The sequence below is a fragment of the Thunnus maccoyii genome, chromosome 11, assembly GCF_910596095.1.
Source record: "Thunnus maccoyii chromosome 11, fThuMac1.1, whole genome shotgun sequence".
Taxonomy (NCBI): Eukaryota; Metazoa; Chordata; class Actinopteri; order Scombriformes; family Scombridae; genus Thunnus; species Thunnus maccoyii.
This window is the reverse complement of record NC_056543.1, coordinates 1,525,729-1,539,795: the sequence shown is the minus strand read 5'-3', so window position 1 is coordinate 1,539,795 and position 14,067 is coordinate 1,525,729. Positions and strand designations below refer to the sequence as shown.

The 14,067-nt window shown below is 40.6% G+C and overlaps 1 protein-coding gene across 1 annotated transcript in view; it reads left to right on the top strand.

Moving 5' to 3' along the window:
* The window catches only part of mylka (myosin, light chain kinase a), a 79,538-nt gene that overhangs the window by 39,420 nt on the left and 26,051 nt on the right, over nucleotides 1–14,067 (top strand). The window contains exons 19-22 of the mRNA XM_042427271.1: nucleotides 610–632; nucleotides 681–1,625; nucleotides 6,941–7,057; nucleotides 9,130–9,189. Coding sequence (XP_042283205.1) covers nucleotides 610–632; nucleotides 681–1,625; nucleotides 6,941–7,057; nucleotides 9,130–9,189 — 1,145 coding nt within the window. The remainder of the gene's footprint in view (nucleotides 1–609; nucleotides 633–680; nucleotides 1,626–6,940; nucleotides 7,058–9,129; nucleotides 9,190–14,067) is intronic.

Sequence of the window (14,067 nt, the reverse complement as noted above, 5' to 3'; positions counted from 1 at the left end):
TGTTTTGCTTGTTTCATGTTGATGGTTTTAATCTGAGTGCTTCTTAGTGTTGCTGGTGAATATAGTTCAGTAGGTTTAGTCATCATGTTCCTAACAACCGTTAAAACTCAGATGTTTCTTCAAGCTGCGAGTATAAAACACAGAGAGAGAGAGATATCAGTCCTGGTCGTCCTCCCCGTCGCAGCAACACACCGTCCTGCAAAACTAAACTATGGGAATTATTCTCTTTCATTCCACACTTCCTCTGAACTTACAAGCATGAAAATGACAGAAACGACTGTGTTCCCAGTCAGATAAAGTAACTGGGATGACTGGGGATTAAGTGGACTCAGAGGAAGGAGGAGTGTGTCCTCAGAGTCCAGTTTCACTTGTGTTTACATCTGTGTGTGTGTGTGTGTGTTCAGTCTGTTCTGGGTGTATACCCGTATAAGGGCAGTCGAGTCACTCGTGATGTAACGTGAACATTTTGGGTCGGGGTCCGTTTTCTCACCCCCTCCCCCCCCTGCTGTAAGGGGGGCGGAGCCTGTCCTCTTGTTCCAGGGGGGCTTTAACCCAGCTCTGTTTATTCTCTCTCTCTCTCTCCATCTGTCTCTGTGCTTGTTCGTCCAGCCCTGCAGCAGCAGCAGCAGCAGGAGGAGGAGGAGGAGGAGCAGCTGGTGGGACCGCGGCGCTGAGAGGAGGAGGAGGAGGAGGAGGAGGAGGAGGAGGAAGAGGAGGCGTGGAGCGGAGAAGCAGCAGCAGCAGCAGCAGTGTCAGTCGGCAGTGGCAGGAGGCCAACCAGGAGCAGAAGGAGCGAGGAGGAGCGTCGGACCCGCAACTCCTGCACCTGCAGAGGGAGAAGAAGAAGAAGAAGGAGAAGGAGGGTGACCAGGACTCTCCTCAAGGCCTCTTCAAACGCTGCGTGGAAACCAGGGAGCGCGGTGAAGAGGAGCTGCGACAGAGGGAGGCGCAGCAGCTCGACTTCCGCTCGCTGCTGGGACGCCGAGCCGGCGACACCAAAAACAACCCGGGAGAGGAGCCAAGGGAGGCCGGCCTCGCCACCGCCACCGCCACCGCCACCGCTACCACCACCGCTACCACCACTGCTACCACCACTGCTACCACCACCACCCACGAACGCCATCGCCACCAGATGGATTTCAAGGCAAACCTCAAGGGTGTCAAACCCAAGATTGAGGAGGATCGCAAGGTGAGCGCCCCGCAGCAGGTGGACTTCCGCTCCGTGCTGGGAAAGAAGGGCGCCGCCGCCGCCGGCAACAAACCGGCCGGGGCGCCCGTAAAGAACGACGCCGACTTCCGTTCCGTCCTCGCTAACAAGAAGAAGCCGGCGACCCCGGAGAAGAACGGGGATGGCGGCAAGGCGGCGGTGAACAACTGCGTGGCCGGAGGGATTAACGAGAAGAAGAGCGTTGTTGGAGGAGGAGGAGGAGGTGGAGGAGGTGGAGGAGGTGGAGGGAAGGCGCCGGAGTTCACGGAGAAGCCGAGCGATGTGACGGTGCTGGACGGGCAGCGGCTCCGGCTGCAGTGCCGCCTCGCCGCTGCTGCAACCTCTGACGTCACCGTCAGCTGGACGCTGGACGGGAAGATCATCAAACCGTCCAAGTTCATCATCCTCGCTAACGAAGGTCAGAGGTCACACGCACACACACACACACACGCACACATCAGCTGACACTTCTTTGTAAACTTTGAGACGTCCACAAGGATGTGAAATAAAGTTTGAAGAGAGTTTGAGCAGCTGGAGCTGAAGGAGGTGAAACATGTTTTTGTGTTGAACAACTGTTGACGGACGTCAGGATTCAGATTCTATTAATAGAAACCAGATCTGAAACAATAGAGAGAGAGAGAGAGAGAGAGAGAGACAGGATGTGATGTGTGACAGACTGTTGTTGGTATTTCATATGGGAACAGATCACTTTACATGACACACACACACACACACACACACACACACACACACGCACGTACACACACACACTCGTCTGTCTTACTGTACTTGTGAGGACCACCATGAATTCATTCAGTTCTCACAACTGAAGTTTGTCAGTTAATTGTTTCCATAAAAAGTCAGAAAATAGTGAAAAATGTCCACAAGGTGACGCTTTTAAGAGTCTTGTTTTGTCCAACAAACAGTCTAAAACCCAAAGATCTTCAGTTTATTCTCATAAAAGACAAATAAAACTAGCAAATATTCTTTTTTTAGAAGCTGCGAGAGACTTTTGGCTTTAATGTTTTTGAAAAAAAAAAAAAGACATTTAACAGTCACATCACTTTTCTGTCATCGGCATGATGATGTCATAGTGATGTCAGAGTGAGGATCAATACTTCATTAATGTCACATGTTTTTAATATTAAAACGCTTCCAGTTTGTAAAGTCAAATGAAATGTCAGAAAGGAGGAGTGACATCACAGTGACATCACAGTGACGTCACTACAGCTGAGTGTTACTACAGATAAAAACAGCAACCGGAGAAGGTTTCCTGCTTATGAAACAACATCAACGATTAACTGACTGATCAATGAATTTGTGACTTTTTTTAATCATTATGTTTCCATCTGTGATCCGATTGGTTTTTGAGATGTTTAGATTCAAAGTTTTTACATCCTAAAGTCCTGTAAATATACATCAGAGCTGCAATGATTAGTGGAAGAATCTATTTTGATAATCAGTTAATCGTTTAAGTCATTTTTCCAAGTAATAAACAGCAAACAGTTTGTTTTATTATTCGCTGCTTGTCTCGTCTTGATTATAGTAAATTTAATATGAAGTCACCTCGTCCTCTAGGATACTGTGGATTTTTGCTGTTTTATGATGTTTTATAGACCAAATTATTAATTGATTTATCCAAAAAAATAATCTTCACATTAGGTGATAAATAAAAATAATCATTAGTTGAGTGAAAATCACATTATTTTTAAATGGTTTTCTCTGGATCAGGCGGATTTTAAATGAGCAGATGGTTTAGTCCAACGATTAGTTGATTAATTTATTAGTTAAACGTAAACTATTTTGATAATCAATAAATAGTTTTGATCAAATTCTCTGATTCAGCTTCTTAAATGTGAATATTTTCTGGTTTCTTTGGTCTCTGTGACAGTAAACTGAAGATCTTTGACAAAACAAGACGAAGAAACACTGAATTTCATTTTTCACCATTTTCTGACATTTTATTAAACAAATAACTAATCAATTAATGGAGAAAATAATTAACAGATTAATCGTTAATGAAAATAATCATTAGTTGCAGCTCTAGTTTAGAGCCTGACTGCTTCCCTCCACGGACTGTTTCACCCTGAATAACAAACCGGGGCTACCGTTAGCTGGGAGGCTAGCGGAGCGTTAGCCGAGGCACCACCGGAGGGAAGCACAGCCGGCTAGCCTCTGCTAGCCTCCCAGCTAACGTTAGCCTCGGTTTGTTAAGTGCAGCCTGTGGAGGAAACACCGGGACCGTCAGGGTGAAACAGTCCGTCGAGGAGCTGCTAAGTTCGGCTGCACAGATAGGAAACACCTCAACTGACAGGATGTACCACTCTGTTTTGGGGGGGGGGGGGGGGGGGGGGGGGGACTTTGGAGCAAAGTGTTACTAACAATGACAACAACAACAACAAACATCGGCTCATTACTCATGTTTACTCTCTGTTTGCTTCTCCTGTTTACAAATAATAATATTAATTCTCGCTAGCAAACGTTAGCATGAGCTATAGAATAACATTAGCGAGTTAGCTGCCTAGCATGTTAGCATATGGTTAAAAAAAATAACAGCTGCTGCTTTTGGCGGGGCTTGCTGTAGCTGGCAGGAAGAGGCAGAGCCAAGTGAGCGTTCAGCTTACTGGACCGATGTTTTTCTTAATGTGGTCGAGCTGTACAGACCTGCTGAGATCACAGTGTGTTCTGATGTATTTACACCTGCATTAAGGTGTAAATACAGTTTTAATGTTTAGTTTTGACTGAACTCAGAGCGTTGAGAGTTTCTGCTTCGTTCATGCCGGTCCACTAAAGTCCGACCCGACCCGGGACCGGAGTCAGACGAGAGTACAAAGTCTACTCAGTCTAATGGGGTCAGGTCTGGTTTTACTGTCTCAGGTCTGTACGTCAAACCTGAGCCGAGTGTGTCATGTGGTCACAGTGACGATGGGAGAAAGTAAACGGACTCATCAGCTGTTCTGACAAAGAAACTGAAGCCAAACTTATTTTAGGAAAATCAGTCGGTTACAAGAACTGTTAAATGAATTTTGATTCACAGATATTAAATGTCTGATTAATTTATATTAAATATGGATTAAACGGGTGAGATCATTGACTGTTGTTCATCTATTTGAGTACAGAAGCAGGAGGTTGAATAAGACGATGTTGTTGTTTTGAATTTAAACAAATTAATTTAGTTTCTATGACTTTACATTCATTCTCAGGGCATTATTAATATATTAATATATTAATATTATTATATAGCAGGTGTTTCTTTATTGAAAATGAAACGATCTCCTTGATGTTACTGAACAGAATCTATAGTTTATATTCTGACCAGTTTCAAGACAAATCAGGTTTTGTCATTTTGGCCGATGGTTAAGAAAACTACAATACCCATGAGCCTCTGCTGCTTTAGTTGACTTCTCTCCTTCTTCAGATCTTCAGTTTTACCTTCGACTTCTGTTTTTTATCAGTGAACGTTGGAGCCATTTTTGTGTTGGTTGCAAATTTATTGAGGTGATTTAAAAAAAAAAAAGTTTTGACTTGTGAGTTGAGTTACTTTTGGATTCATTGCGGTTAATCAGATGATGATGATGATGATGATGATGATGAAGGAAGGAAGAGGATGGACTTTGACGTCATGTTAAGACACATTAAAATATTTGTTGTTGTTGTTTGTTCAGAGTGAGAATAAATCAGCGTCTGGTGTTCTGATGAGTCTGTAACGGCTCGGCGGTGCAGCCGCTATATATGTACATACATGTGTGTGTGTGTGTTGTATTTATGAACAAATGAGGGCACTGCCTGAGGATTCCCTGTCTGTGTGTGTGTGTGTGCACGTGTGTGCGTGTGCATGCATGTGTGTGTGTGTGTGTGTGTGTGTGTGTCAGACAGCAGTAATCCCCCCCTCTGTTATTTCAGTCTGCAGGACAGCCCCTGATCCAGCTCTGTGTGTGTGTGTGTGTGTGTGTGTGTGTGTGTGTGTGTGTGTGTGTCCTACATAATGAGGACACTGTGTCACATCTTAAAGATCAAAGGTCACTGAAACGCCCGCAGACAGCTGCAGAAACACAGTCATGACATCAGTGTCGATTATTTTAGTGATCGATTATTCCGGATCGGAAAACAAAATACTTTTATGTTCAATGCTAACGTTAATATTATCTGAAGCTAATATGAAGCTTCAGCGTCCAAATGAGTCAAATCAAGTAGATATCTTTCAACGTTACAGTCTTTTTAGTGCCAAAGTTCCTCTTTTTGTTACTATACTTCCACCTGCAGCTCAACAGGGAAACACAAAGACTGTAAATGTGTCAGATATCCACTTGATATGACTAACTCAGACTGATGAAGCTGAATAGAAGCTTCACACAGACTTTTAAATGCATTGAAAGCACATTTGAAGGATCTTTTAATATCCAGTATGAACAGGAGGAATGATTACAGACACCTGACTGCTGCTTTAACACACGACTGGAGAAAGTGTGAAAAGTCCTTTAAGTTAAAGAAGCAGCAGCTAACAGTTAGCTTAACATTAGCAGAACAGTGTGCAGCTTAACAAGTCAGACAGACGGCATCAACACAAACACACATACATATATACTGTCCAAGCCTGATATATCTGATTCCTCCGTTGTCGTCAGTGAGTCACATCGCTGCTCTGGGTCACATGTTGCTTCATCATGAAGAGTTTGGTCACGTTAGTTAGTTTAAAGACGTCTCCAGAGACTAATAACAGCATCACGTTAAGCATAAATACCAGCTGAGGTTCCTGGAGGAGTCATGTGGGCCCCAGGAAGTGTCTCCACCTCCCCCTCACCCCCTGGTCCTGTGGTCCGGTCTCTGGGTTCAGGACCAGGTCGTCTTCCTCTCCGTAGATGGAGATGTTCTCTCGCTGCTCGCCGCTGGTATGAAGCCTCGTCGTTGTTGTTGTCGTCGTCGCTGAGTCTCAGGACGGTCGTGTCGCCTGCCAACTGGAATGTTAGATTGTGATCCAGGTTGGAGGTTCGTGCAGTCGTGAAGAGAACAGGTTCAGGATCAGGATCAGGATCGGCTTCTCCTGCTGTCGTGGTTTTAACATAAATCACAGCATTTGTAATAAACTTCAGATAAACGAGGCGAGTTCATGTCTTTATAAATGAAGGAGGGATGATTATATCTGAGGAAGAGTGGAAGGTGTGTTCACAGAGATGGAGGGAGTTTGGTTTGATCCCACTATGATAGAAACATCTCCCTGTTTACTGGAGACACTGGAAACCACAATGCAAACCACCACCATGTTGTCTGTTGTCTAAAATGTGTATTAACCTCTAAAGAGTGACGTCATATATTTTAGGTTTATAACTCATGAATGAACGGAGACAAATGTTTAATTGGCTGATAAAACGACTCTTAACAGGAAGTGATTATTACAGGAAATCAGGTCTTTACATGAAGTTATGAACTGGAACAATTAGCTTCACACTGGGAAACATGATGTAGCAAAACACATAGTTTTCTTCTTCTTCTGTGTTTTTCTCTTGTGACAAACATGAATAAATGATGTATTCATACAGTCTTTTATTTTCTCTTTTATTGTGATGTTTTCATGTTTTTTTTATTTTATATTGACTGATGGGAGGTTGTGATAGATTTGTCTGTATTGCTTGTTGTTGCTGCCCGTGTCTCTTACATAAGAGATGTTTAATCTCAGTTTGTGTGTGTTTGTGTGTGTTTGTGTGTGTTTTGTGTGTGTGTGTGTTTGTGCTGCAGGCGGCCTCTGCTCTCTGACCATAGACAAAGCTCTGCCGGAGGACGAAGGCCAGTATAAATGCAGAGCCGAGAACTCAGCAGGCAAAGCTGAATGTTCCTGTATGGTTCTAGTAGACGGTAAGAATCTCATGTTAAACATCAGCTGCTGTATAAACCAGTTACACCAGTTTATCCTCTAACAAACTGCTTTTCACACACTGGAGAAAATCCCAGTGAAACTCCATCTTTTCTCTTTAATTCGACTATTAATCTTCATCTTTTCTGCTGCCATCTGTTTGTCTCGATGCTTTCAGTCAACCGTGTCCAGAAATGTGTAAACAAGCGTCCGGCGTCGTCCGATGAAGTGAGATTAAAAACCTAAAAACACCCCGAAGGAACTTTGAACACGTCCTCCGTTAAACCTTCGTCTGTTTCTGTGTGTTCATATCCGTCAGCTTCATGCCGCGTTGTTGCCTGTTAAACACTGATAAAAGTCGCACATTTTCCATAAACATAGCAGAGAAAGAATAACAGTGAAACAGCAGATCCTCCTCCTCCTCCTCCTCCTCCTCCTCCTCCTCTTCCTCCTCAGCTCCCAGGATTCCTCAGCAGCCTCCGTCTGGTCGGAGTTTCCTGTAATTAGAATAAATCAACACAAACACGGCCTGTATCTATCAAACATCTCACAAGCTTTACTGGAAACAGGAATGTATGAGCGTTCATGGACAGCTGAGGCTCATGGGAGTTCAGACTGTTGGTTTAGAGGAATCCTGGATGAAGAGTTGAAACAGGGGGGGGGGGGACAGGTTCAGGTCTTCATACGGGACTGACGTGTTCCGCTACTCGTGTTACATACGTGTGTTTATTTACACGGACGTCCTCGCCAGCTGTTTCAGCTCAGCTGGAGACATTTTCTCACAGCTTCGTTCTGTCAGACGCACGAAGGAAAATAACTGAGTACATTTACTCAAGTACAGTTTAGAGGTACTTGTACTTTACTTGAGTATTTCCATGTGATGCTACTTTCTACATTTCAGAGGGAAATATTGTACTTTCTACTCCACTACATTTATTTGACAGCTTTAGTTACTTTTCAGATGAAGATTTGACACAATGGATAATATAACAAGCAGTAACATGCTGCTCTAACACTGATGCTTCACTATTAATAATCTAATGATGTCATATATAATAATATATCAGTCAGAGGGACCAAACCACTACTTTTACTGCAATACTTTAACTACATCAAGCTCATAATACTTATGTACTTTTACTGCAATACTTTAACTACATCAAGCTCATAATACTTATGTACTTTTACTGCAATACTTTAACTACATCAAGCTCATAATACTTATGTACTTTTACTGCAGTAAAGGATCTGAGTACTTCTGGGAAACTGTAATAGTGCACAAACATCCTGACAAACCGTTCTCTGGTTTCCATTTATATATATATATATATATATATATATAATGTACATAATTATAATTAGAGCTTCAGTAATCAATGGATTCCTCGATCGAACAAAAACTTTTAATTTTTAAAGCAAAAATGCAAAAGTTTCAGCTTTTTGAATGTGATGATTTAACACTTTCTTTGTCATATGTGACAGTAAAGTGATTATCTTTGGTCGAACAAAAAAGAAAGATGTGACCTTCTAACAGGTATTTTATATGACGTAACAATCAGTGAAAAACTGAATCAAAAGCTGAAATGAAAGCATGTGAGAAGTTTAGAGGGAAAAATCACTATTTGGTGGAGCTGTTAACAACTCATAGACATGTGAAATGTGACCCCGACTACACACTGCTTTTTGTAAGACGTCAAAAGACAAAAAGGTTGGAAACCACTGGTTTCATCTTTAACAATGTGTTGTATTTTAAAAGCTTGTTATATTATCCATTGTGTCAAATCTTCATCTGAAAAGTAACTAAAGCTGTCAAATAAATGTAGTGGAGTAGAAAGTACAATATTTCCCTCTGAAATGTAGAAAGTAGCATCACATGGAGATACTCAAGTAAAGTACAAGTACCTCAGAACTTGTACATCAGTACTGTACTTGAGTAAATGTACTTGGTTACTTTCCAGCACTGCTATTAGTGATAAATCTCACAGTATATACATTATATTATATCTAACTGTGTGTGTGTGTGTGTGTGTGTGTGTGTGTGTGTGTGTGTGTGTGTGTGTGTGTCTCTCTGCAGATCCGGCAGAAAACTCTCCGGCTGACAAGAAGTCCAAGAAGGCGACTCCGACCTCAGAGAGTGAGTTTCCAAAATATGCAGCAGCAGCCTCTTTCCTTTTGTCCCAATAAGGAGCTGCAGCCTGGGATCACTGGTTCCCACTGCACACACACACACACACACACACACACACACACACACACACACACACACACACACGGCTGCTATTTTAAAGCCGCTCTGTGTATCATTGGAAACATCAGTGCGTACATCACTGTCAGATTATTATTCCTATAACGGTAAACTACTGCTCTCCTCTCTGCATTAAGACCACGTTTCCCATCAGCCCTGTTGTTTCCTGCCCCCCCCCCCCAAGGACCATAAACAGAACGTCTGTCTGCAGAAACTCTGCTGTATTTGTGGAGCTTCTCAGAGCAGGAAATCACTCCTGAATCAAGTCAAATATTTAGCAGTTTCATTGAATATGTGACGTAAAATGATTCTTCAAAGGTTTATTTTAAAATCTCTGTTAACCAGATAATCAATTAATCAACGTATAAACTCTCACGAACACCCTGAAGGATATCTGGACTGTTACACATACAGATGTTAACATACAGATGTTATACGGCGTGTAGATCCAGGACCTGTTTTTCAGACAGAGTGAGACGTCGTCGCTGTTTTACGACTCTCAGAGACACAAAGTAGAAACTGTGACGACGTTTTGTCCTCTTACGTAGAGACGCTCCGTCGTCACCGCGTGTGAACAGCGTCTCTCGCCTGAATTAATAATACGATTTAAGACCTTTTATTAAAATATTTGAGCTGTTGTAATAAGTTGAGATTGATCGGTTTCAGCAGCCGGTGGGACGTGAGGTTCAGTTTCTGTTTGAGCTCAAAGTTTGATTCCTCACTGTTGCAAAGCTGCGTGAATATCAGCTGATAAAAAGCTTTTACTCTTCGTGATTTCCTGCTCCAGACGAACAGTTTGATGTTCTTCTTCTGTGGTGTTTGAGAGGCGACTAAAGCTTCAGTTTGATACGTCGATCCTGAGAGTTTACTCACTGAAACTGTTGATTAATCGATCAGCTGGTTGACAGAAAACGAACCTTTAAGTAATCGTTTGAAGTCACTGATTCTGCTGAATGTTTGTCTCCGTGTCATGTGATCAAACTGCTGTTCTTTTATCTCTGAACTGATTATTTGTGAAATTGATAAGAATAATTTATCATGAAAATAACCATCAGTCTTACTACAGGACAGCTGCAAAAGTGCAAAAATCACAAGTCAGGAGGCAGATTATAGAGGAGGAAGAGATGAAGGAGACGCCTCCTCATACGTCTCAGAAATAAACTGCAGCCTTCAGCTCAGTGTTGTATGAAACTTTATTAACAACACTCGCTGTTTGTTTACAGAGTTAAAAGTTTCTGACAGAATATATTAATATATAAAACAACAGTTTGGTGCAGTGAAGGGAAGCTGTTTTATTTTACAGCTGCTGTAGTTTTATATGAACTTCCTGTGAATGTTGTGAGTGAAACTTGCAGGTATTTAAGTGTTCAGTTGGTTTAGTTAGTTTCATTAGTATATTACAGTCGTTCTTAAAGACTCTATAAGAAACAAATTAATATTCATCAAAACTACAAACTGAAAACATGATTTACTGCCTTGTTAAAGAATTCTTAAAACTTTAATTTATTGCATTTTTTTTTTGCAAATTAACAACTATGAACCCAAATATAATGAATCAGCATTTATCAACTGAACCAACTTCACACTTTTATCTGTTTTGTCTTGTAATTTGTACCAAATCACACCAACCAACGACTCCCAACATCAGTATAAAACTAAAGGACGTGTAGAATAAAGTTAAAAACACATACTGGCATTTATTGCTTCCACTAAACAAATAAAAGATACAAAATAAATCTTCCACAGTTTCCCTCATACAGCCATTCAGCTAATAAACAATCAGCATGAAATATACATTAATTATAAAGACCTCATTGGTCACGTTAACCTTCAGCCTCGAGTCTTCAGTATTAATTAAACAACCAGCAGCTTCATGTCTAACCAACAAAAACATTTTATCAGCTCTTATATAACTTCTACATCTTCATAAACATAACAATAAATATTTTAATCCAAACATAAATTATTCACATTTTAACTTAAATTATTAAATTAACATTCATCATGTGATCATCATCAGCTGCCAGATGTTTGTCAGTAATAAACAGCTGTCACATGACGCCTCTCATATCAGAGTGTTTCCTCTTTGTTTCTGTCACAGAGCTGCTCTGATGGATTCATGTTTGCTGGTTTCTAATTCGTCTTTTTCTCTCTCTGGTGAATGAAACTCGTTCACAAACAGAGCAGATCTTATCAGAAGTGTCGCGATTTCGATTCTAAATTGAAAATCGACAGAAATTAACATTCGATTTCAACCTTCGAAACCGAAAGTAGGATCAGAGATTCTCCACGTCTGCCTCGCTCGACGAGCTACAACCTAACATCCACCGAAACACGTGTCTGAGCAGGTTAATAACACGGTTCTAACAGCTGACTGACAGTCGTCACTGCTGAGACACGTTCAAAACACTTGAAAGTCAAATTGAATGATGGATTTGGAGAATCATGACGCTCCGTCGCCTTATATGGACGTTTAAGGGTTGTCGATGATGGTGATGATGATGATGATGATGGTGACCTTCATCAGGCTGAAGAGTTTGTGACGTTCAGTTTGTTGGAACGAAGCTCACAGAGAAAAGTCAGAGAAGAAAATGTTCCTGCAGGAGCTTCAGTGAGTTCAGGATGATGATGATGATGATGATGATGATGATGATGATGAAGGCTTCGTTAAAACCTCTGTAGTTTCTTTTCATCAACTAGAAGAGACAAATTCCTGATTATCTCCGACTCTGAGCTTCAAGCTGGAAGTTTCCAATCAGCTGTCAGAGATCAATGTGTAGAAAAACTCTGTTACAAGTAAAAGTACATAAGTATTATGAGCTTGATGTAGTTAAAGTATTGCAGTAAAAGTACATAAGTATTATGAGCTTGATGTAGTTAAAGTATTGCAGTAAAAGTACATAAGTATTATGAGCTTGATGTAGTTAAAGTATTGCAGTAAAAGTACATAAGTATTATGAGCTTGATGTAGTTAAAGTATTGCAGTAAAAGTACATAAGTATTATGAGCTTGATGTAGTTAAAGTATTGCAGTAAAAGTACATAAGTATTATGAGCTTGATGTAGTTAAAGTATTGCAGTAAAAGTACATAAGTATTATGAGCTTGATGTAGTTAAAGTATTGCAGTAAAAGTACATAAGTATTATGAGCTTGATGTAGTTAAAGTATTGCAGTAAAAGTACATAAGTATTATGAGCTTGATGTAGTTAAAGTATTGCAGTAAAAGTACATAAGTATTATGAGCTTGATGTAGTTAAAGTATTGCAGTAAAAGTACATAAGTATTATGAGCTTGATGTAGTTAAAGTATTGCAGTAAAAGTACATAAGTATTATGAGCTTGATGTAGTTAAAGTATTGCAGTAAAAGTACATAAGTATTATGAGCCTGATGCAGTTAAAGTATTGCAGTAAAAGTACATAAGTATTATGAGCCTGATGTAGTTAAAGTATTGCAGTAAAAGTACATAAGTATTATGAGCCTGATGTAGTTAAAGTATTGCAGTAAAAGTACATAAGTATTATGAGCTTGATGTAGTTAAAGTATTGCAGTAAAAGTACATAAGTATTATGAGCCTGATGTAGTTAAAGTATTGCAGTAAAAGTACATAAGTATTATGAGCTTGATGTAGTTAAAGTATTGCAGTAAAAGTACATAAGTATTATGAGCTTGATGTAGTTAAAGTATTGCAGTAAAAGTAGTGGTTTGGTCCCTCTGACTGATATATTATTATATATGACATCATTAGATTATTAATAGTGAAGCATCAGTGTTAGAGCAGCATGTTACTGTTGTAGCTGCTGGAGGTGGAGCTAGTTTACACTACTTTATATACAGTTAGCTAGTTTAGTCCAGTGGTTCCCAACCTAGGGGTCGGGCCCCTCCAAAGGGTCAGCAGATAAATCTGAGGGGTGGTGAGATGATTAATGGGAGAGGAAAGAAGAAAAAACAAAGTTCTGATACACAAATCTGTTTTCAGTTTTTTGGACTTTTTCTCTAATCTTTGATTTTTGCTGAAATATTGGATCATTTGAACATTTATTGAAATGAAAGCATGTGAGAAGTTTAGAGGGAAAAATCACTATTTGGTGGAGCTGTTAACAACTCATAGACATGTGAAATGTGACCCCGACTACACACTGCTTTTTGTAAGACGTCAAAAGCCAAAAAGGTTGGAAACCACTGGTTTCATCTTTAACAATGTGTTGTATTTTATTTGTATTTTAAATGTTATTTTTCCACCTCTGTCTCACAGATTTAAATTCTCTCACAAGAAAAAACGAAACTAAAACTTTTCTGAACTGTTTTCGTGGTGTTTGAAGTTGATGTAGCTTCATAAACTGAACTGAATGTAAAAGGACAGAGTGGTGAACCTGCAGAGCTTTAACAGCAGATCTGACCTGACAGGAGGAGGAGGAGGAGGAGGAGGAGGAGGAGGAGGAAGTGCAGGGTGTTCAGAGCTCCTCGTGGCTCCTCTCCCACACTTCCATTTAAGGCCTGGTTTCCCTCTCCTCTCCCTCCTCTGTCTGTCTCTCTCAGACGTTGTTTTACTTCACAGCACAGATTAAAACTCTGCAGCGAAGACGTTTTCCTTTTAAGAAGCTCGTCGTCTTCACGACACAAAGATCAACTGATTTAATACATAATGTAAAAAAAAACATTTTTGCTGCTGCAGTTTTGGCTCCAGATTGTTGTTTTGTTTCTGGGAGTTGCAGTTACACAAATGGCCAAAAGTATGTGGACGCGTCTGTCATCATTTTTCAGTTTGT